Source organism: Bidens hawaiensis, unplaced genomic scaffold, assembly GCF_021521415.1.
Source record: "Bidens hawaiensis isolate Kalapana, Puna unplaced genomic scaffold, B.hawaiensis_p1.1 tig00051488_1, whole genome shotgun sequence".
In the NCBI taxonomy this organism is placed as follows: domain Eukaryota; kingdom Viridiplantae; phylum Streptophyta; class Magnoliopsida; order Asterales; family Asteraceae; genus Bidens; species Bidens hawaiensis.
The window spans coordinates 113001-120290 of record NW_027499243.1 but is presented as its reverse complement, the minus strand read 5'-3'; the positions used below and the strand labels follow the sequence as shown (position 1 = coordinate 120290).

General features: G+C 32.8%; 1 protein-coding gene across 1 annotated transcript; it reads right to left on the bottom strand.

Annotated features, from left to right (window-relative positions):
- Positions 1-5371: 5371 nt before the first annotated feature.
- On the bottom strand, positions 5372-6208 carry LOC143599103 (transcription factor bHLH162-like). Its single transcript, XM_077077148.1, has 2 exons — positions 6074-6208; positions 5372-5810 (listed from the first exon to the last, which is right to left on the bottom strand). Exons 1-2 carry the CDS (start codon positions 6206-6208, stop codon positions 5421-5423), a joined length of 525 nt encoding a protein of 174 aa, XP_076933263.1. The 3' UTR covers positions 5372-5420.
- Positions 6209-7290: the final 1082 nt, after the last annotated feature.

Sequence of the window (7290 nt, the reverse complement as noted above, 5' to 3'; positions counted from 1 at the left end):
GTCATGGGCATTTGAGTTAGAAGTAAAGTAATTGAAGAACCGGTTTGATTGTATCACCTAGTTTGTAAAAGATGTTAGAACAATATAATATATTGTAAATTAGTTAGTAATGTTTCTTTATGAACAATGTATTTGATACCAGTTGTATCTGTTGCATTTCCGTTTTACGCTTCCGCAATTCGCTTAACGGGGTGTGACAAAAAAACCCACTAATTTTTTTTAATTTTTATATTACAATATGGTACTCATATAAAAGATAAAAAGACACTCGTTATTATGGTGAATTTGTTTTTCAATAAAAACGTCATTAAAAAAAGTTATGGACGTTTTAAAATGATGAGGGAATTTGGCATATGCCTTGAATGTGAAGAGAGGAAGTCAACAAATGTGTTATTGCCCTCCACCTTCTTTCATACTTGATTTCCCCATAAACTAATCTCAACCCTCCATATTCAAAATCAATGGACAATATTACCTCTTATCCTCCCTACAAAAACTATACTTTCTATAGTAACATAACCCATATAACAGGTATTCTCCATGTTTGTAATATTTATACATAATGTTTGGAGAAAATTAAGAAAATACACATTTTTCTGAGTTCAAAATCAATGGCCTTTGATACATTTGGTTTTCTGGCTCCAGAGGCTGTGAAATTTTTGAGTAGGGTTCAGCGCGTCGTACACGGAACCTCTTCAGCTTCTAGGTTCCAAAGCTTCGTTTTTAACAGGATTGGCTTTGCTGTTCAAAAGGGGGTTGCGGCGCAGCTTGTTGCCCGTTTGCCTGCCACTTTATTGTAATCGTTTTATAGTAAATTATATAAAACTTCGATTTTTATTCGTTAAAAAAAAATGCATAAAAGAAAATTATAATTCCAAATTTGAAACAAGCCTTATATAAAAATAATTACGCATTACTATTCGACTCCTAGTTTAAAAACAATTTATAGTTTACCATACAAATCCAAATTCTTCAACAATGCTTATTGTCTTTAATTCAAATTTTATTCCAACAGGTTTGCAACTTCAATTTTGATATTTCATTTTTTTTTATTTCACCATTAATGTTAATGAATGAATAGAATTTACATTTAATAAAATTATTGAATTCATATATTGAAATGAATTAAAAGATAAGAACCATATATTAAATGTGTTAAAAAAATGTAAGGATTGCTAAGAGATTGATAAGTGGTAAAAATGAGTAGCTTTTTATTATAATAGATAGATTATCTACTATATTTTTAAAAGAAGATTTATTTCCATAAATAACATTCATTTTTATAATTTCTTGCTCTTAAATAATTCACAATTAAATTAAATTATTTTTAACTTAATTAAATTTAAGCTATTCTAATATACTATACTATTATAAACTGTTCCTTAATGAGTTTTTTCTTTTAAAAGTTTCATGGTAGTTATTTCTTATTCTGGTTTCATTTCTGTTTTTATTTTTGTTCGGTTTTAGTTTTTATAAATTTGTTTGTGTTCGATTTTGTTTTGTTTTGTTTTTTTTTTAAATTTTGTTTTGGATGGGTTAAACTTTATTCAATTTATTATTTTTGGTATTATAGTTTTTGTTTTTGGTTTGGTTTTAGATTTATCGGATTTAGTTTTTAAGTTTCATTTTGGTTTTTGTTTTAGTTTTAGTTTTAGTTTTATTGGTATTTGGTTTGGGTATTAGTTTTGGTTTTGTTTTAGTTTTAGTTTTTTTCCAATTTGTATTTAGTTTGTTTGGTGCTTGGTTTTAGTGTCTGTTGAAAAATGAAATTATATGTAGAGTTCACAAATTAAGTGAAAGGTTCACATGACTTTAACTTTTAAGTGGGTTGAAGTCGTTGAAGCTTTATATATTTTTTTTGGATCTTCACAACCATTAATAATGAATTCGCATTTTATATAAAGGATGTCAAAAGCTAAGAATGTTATATGTGTTACCCTTCTTAATCTTCAAGTGTGTTATTTTAATTTTCATTTATGAAAATGGGTCATTTTGTAGATAGGTTTCGGTTTGCTTTGGTTCGCGTCAAAACAGGTCCTTTAAAAAGGATATCAGTTTAGTTATGGTCAGCGAGCGAATATAAAAAGGTATCGATTTAGTTCGGGTTTCAACGAGTCTTTTTAAAATCATATCAATTTGGTTGGAGTCATATCGGGTCAATGTTAGAAGATATCGATTTGGTTTGGGTTAACACAGGTCATTCTTAAAACATATCAATTTGGTTATGGTAAAAAAAAAACTCATTTTAAAAGGGTATCAATGTAGTTCTGGTCAACGGGTCAATATAAAAAGGTCAACGGGTCTTTTTAAATCGTATCGATTACTACCGGGCCAATTTTAAAAGATATCTATTTGGATTGGGTTAACATGGGTCATTCTCAAAACGTATCAATTTGGTTCTGGTCAAATCAAGTCATTTTAAAAAGGTTTCGATTTGGTTCTGGTTTTTAAATGTGGTTTGGACGTGCTTTAATTTATTAGGGTGCAATACTATTTACATGAAATGTAAAACCTGTTTCCATAGCCAATTTGTCATTATGTTTGTTAGATTGGTGTATGAATGTTTATGTCATCAACTTTGTTCCCCGTTCAGAAAGAAAAGAAGTCTGAAGATGGTTAAAACCTGAATCATTCTTGGATACTAATCGGGAATCTTTCCTGAATGCTTATTTTCTAATTTGCTTGATGTCCATACTAGTGTTAGTTTATAAAGTTTATGTTTTAAAGTTTTATATTTTCTTCGTAAACATTCTATCATGTAAACTCACTTTCAGTTTTTTTTGTAAATTTATGTATTTCAGTACATTGTTTGCGTATAAATATAAATTGCAATTAAAGATCATATTGTTGTCTCAAAAAATGTATTAAAAAATAACTTGTCGTTTGAAATTATATTCGTGTTTATTTGACAATTTCTATATTTCCGCCTATATGATGCACGGATCAATAACCTAATTATATGTAATCCAACAACTCATTCAGAAGCACATTACTACAATCCATACATATTTATGGATTTGTGCTTTCTATAACTGTGAAATTTGTATTCATGCCCCTATGATTAATTAGATTGTGGCTTTTCTTCTCATATGAATTGATTATGATTTTGATAATCTGAACTGAAATGGCCTACCACCCAGGTTGCCCATGACCATCAAGACCACCGTCCTCCATCTCCACACGCTTACCAGAAAGACGTCTGAGTTTCCATCCAACGTGGGAAAGTAAATAACACCTTGCCAATTAATTTAGATTAATGTGTTTAGATTGTTAAAATTGGATGGGGAAATCAAGAATTTTGTTGGGGAAGGTGATTTGAAGCTATATGCAAGCATGCTATAGGCAAACCGAGTTATATTTTTGTGTTCAATATACTTGGAATATTTAATTATAATATTGGGTTTAATTATTGGGTCGGCTCATTTTAAGAGACCTGCCTAACTTAAATGGGCTGGTTAGTTATGTGTTAGTTTTATAAACTGGGCCTACCTAATTACCTATTAGGACGATTATATTCTATTGGGTTAAAATATATATTGGATCGGTTCAGTCTAATGAACCCGTGTAAGTTTATACGCTCTTTGAACCATTGGGCCGGTTCATCCTATAGTGCTGGTTGTTGGGCCGGGCCCGCCTATAATATCTAAATGTTTTTGTGCCTATATAAGTTCTAATTGGGGTTTGATACTTGGGGCTTAGTCTATTGACCATCTCGGTACATAACTGGGTCGAGCTCATTAACTCTCTCTGAGTTAGTGGGTCACACCCTCTGACAGTCTTTTACATATGAACTTCTATCAGTCGTTCAACGAAGATTGTCGGTTACTCTATTTCTCATGACGTGCTATTATATTTAAAAAAAAATTCAAATCCTATTTGTAGGGTTGTTACTGAAAACGTTTCCCTTACCATCATTTGGGTTTTGTTTCTAGCCATGATTTCCAACATAACTTGATTCACATTCGGATTCACCTCCAAATAACTTAACATTACTGGCTTATTTTGAAATTAATACCTCTAGTATTACTTCAAATCCTTGTAAACACAAGGAAGAATAGTTTCATTTAAAAAAAATACCTTGATTTTTCCAATTCCATGAGTGAAACTGAAAATCATATGACTTTATTTAGTCCTTGTATCTATTTCGTGAATTTCTTTTAAGACACGCAAACATGTTTTTATTTCTAGTTATGAGTTTTTCGAAATAAAAACTTAAGAACAAATTTTGTCCCAATTTTGTGTTTCTATTCCTTCGCTTAAAAAACTGCATTTTTGTATTGAAAGGAACGACCGGGTTGAACTTAACTGGTAGGATATAAAGACGCATGTTAACCAAAATCTTTTTAACAGCAACACCTTTTTGCATTTTGCATGCTGCTCGTTGTCCTTCTTCCTTTCTGATATGTTCTTATGGAAAAGTCTAAGTTGCCTTGCTTTGTTCGTATTCGATTTGCTGATGCATTCTTCGAAAGATATGGCTTCCCGATTCCTTTCTTTTTACGGATTTGATCCACCAATCAACTCAAGTAAGCAACATCAATGGTGATTCCTTCCTGGCCTCCAAAACCTTTATCGCTCTTGCCTGAATCCCTTAATGCAACTTCAGGACAACATGAGTATGATTGTGATCCATCTTCCTTTGATTCAACATTGCTCTGATACCACTGTTGGTTTTCTCCATAGGATCGAATTAAATCAACTAAATAAAGCAAACAAACAAACATAATCACTTGAATACACAAACAATGCTCCCGAATTAATTGTCCTTGAAATACAAAAGCTTAACACTTGTTCTGGTTCTACAGACAAAATATAGCCTAATGAAACGGTACCTTCAAGTGAGGCGACCTCCATGTTACAATTACAATAAACTAACCCATACGACATCGTTTATAACTTCAAATAACAAAAAAGGACCGATTAAGTGATTGTCCGGCCTGTTGGTGGGACAAGGAAGGACCGACGAAGTGATTGTTCGGCCTGCTGGTTGGCCTATGGTCCAAGCTGACAGCACGTAGTTTAGACCTTTGGCCCACAAAAACATATCATTGTTTCAAAACACAATAAACATAAACGACAAAGGATAAAAAGGATTATAGTTTAGTATAGTATGCTGTCTTTTTTCACACTATTTTAGTTACTAATTTATTTGTGAAGTTAACTGTCACTGAAACCCATTTGACTGGTGAACATATGTCACGTTGGATTTCCGGCTTATATTTATAACATATGTCACTGTTATGGGTTTTAGACTTTCTTCTTTTCTTCACTTGCTTCAGTTGATTAACTCTTGTAGTTTTTGGTGCACACTTGTAACCTCAATTCCGATCCTCGTAAATCTTGCCTTCAAAAACAATTACATAACCTAAATCAATCAATAATGTTCATTACAATTCCATGTTACACCCTCTTAAAGGGTATTAATTTCGTACCTTAGCATGAAGGGTATAAATGACTTTATCATCTATAGTAGTGTACCCGCCCTTCACCACCTCAGCTCCTCCTTCTTCTACAATATTAATGATTTCAGGAAACAATATTTTTCTTTCTAAACCGACGATCAAAAGCACTTTCAGACCACCGTCCAAATCTTGTACCTCCAGCGTAGACGGTAGTGTAGGTGGAGTACTTATAGTAGCACCTCCACAGCTCCACGTCGACCAGTCGTCTGTGACATTACAAAGTGGATTGCTTTTTTGGTTAGCAGATCTCAAAGCTTCGTTCCTCTTATTTTTCAGCACTTGTATTCGTTTTCTTAACTGCTCGATGTAAGCAATCGAGTGATCGAACTGGCTCTCTTGCGTGAATAACTGCTGAAAGAAACCCTAATTATTAGCTAAAAATAGTATACACATGTATATCTTACAGCACGTAGTTATTATATTTCTAGAGACATGTTAAACTTTAGTACAAAACACTCAGCTTCAATATATATTGCACTTCATTTTATTCTATGAATCATTCAAAAACCTAATTATATGAACACTGATTGAAAACTATATATAGAAGAAGATATAAAGATGAAGAAAATATGCATATTAACTATTGATGGATCGAGAAAGAGATGGAATACCTTAGAATGTTGAGAGGACAATGAAGGAACTAGAGAGTTGAGCTTGAAACAAAGTTGTTTCATGTGAATTCTTCTATTCTTCTCTATTATTTTACGTTCCATCTTCTTTGAGCCGCCTTCGGATATGTGCATCATTCGGCCCGTGTCCTGATATGATGTTCGGATATATATATATGCTTATATATCTCAGTGTCAAATCAAGATAGGTTAATATTGAAAGACTATAATTCTGTAGCGTACATATGTATGTATAAACACAGGGTACAGGCCCCCCCATGAAACATTTGCATCAATGCCATTTATTCAATGAATGAATGAATACAATATAAATGAGTGGAGCCAAGGTCTTCATGGTAATGGGTACAATAAATCAAACAACCCATGTTATTTTACGATTTTTCGGTTACGGTTTTGTTTATTTTCGTTTTGGTATTGGCTCGCTTTCAGTTTTTGCCATTGGAGTTAATGAATTTAGGTATAATAATTTTGTTGATTATTAACTAATTGATTAGTATGCATTTGCCTAAAAATATTTAAGTTACATATTTGTAAAAATCTTGAAATTCGGTTAGGTTTGGTTTTTCGGTTATTATTACATGCAAAACCAAATTGTATGCTTGATTTTAACAAATCATAAAACCAAACCATCGGTTTTTTCTTTGGTTGGTTTTTTTTTTTCGGTTTTTCGGTTTTGGATCGATTTTTTCAGTTTCTTGCACAACCCTAGGAGTATTTTGATATGGTAAAGGTATACAAACAAACGATTTAAAATCTTCTTTCCCTTACAGTTACAATTCATTACTACACAAATTGGGGTTTTTAATGGAGACCCAGGTTTGATCCCCGCATACTACACTTTAGGGAGCTGGGCATGGGTGGCTCAATGAAGGAAGACCGGAAAATTTGTGATCTCCGTTTCAGTCATGAGGGCGTCTGGGTTTTACCATTAGTGGGCCTTCGAGCGAGTGGGTTTTCTCAGAAACCGGAGATAACTTTGAGGCGCTTAAGGGTTCCGTAAGACTAGGATGGGCCAGATGTCGGTCTTTTGCAACTGTTAGCAATCGGCTTGCACCGAAACCAATACAGTTGCAAAATTCGCAACAACTAGCATTTACGTTTCAAAACATATGGCCATTTCAGTCCAAATTCACAAACTTTGTACGTGTTAGATTGCGTGTTAGCTTCTTAAAGTTTTATGTAACACCGCCTCTATGATT

Bases quoted from the DNA above. Each gene is read 5' to 3' on its own strand.
- LOC143599103 (XM_077077148.1), bottom strand. From the start codon at position 6,208: ATGATGCACATATCCGAAGGCGGCTCAAAGAAGATGGAACGTAAAATA. The intron at 5,811-6,073 runs GTATTCCATCTC...TTCTTTCAGCAG, and splicing joins TGTCCTCTCAACATTCTAAG to TTATTCACGCAAGAGAGCCA.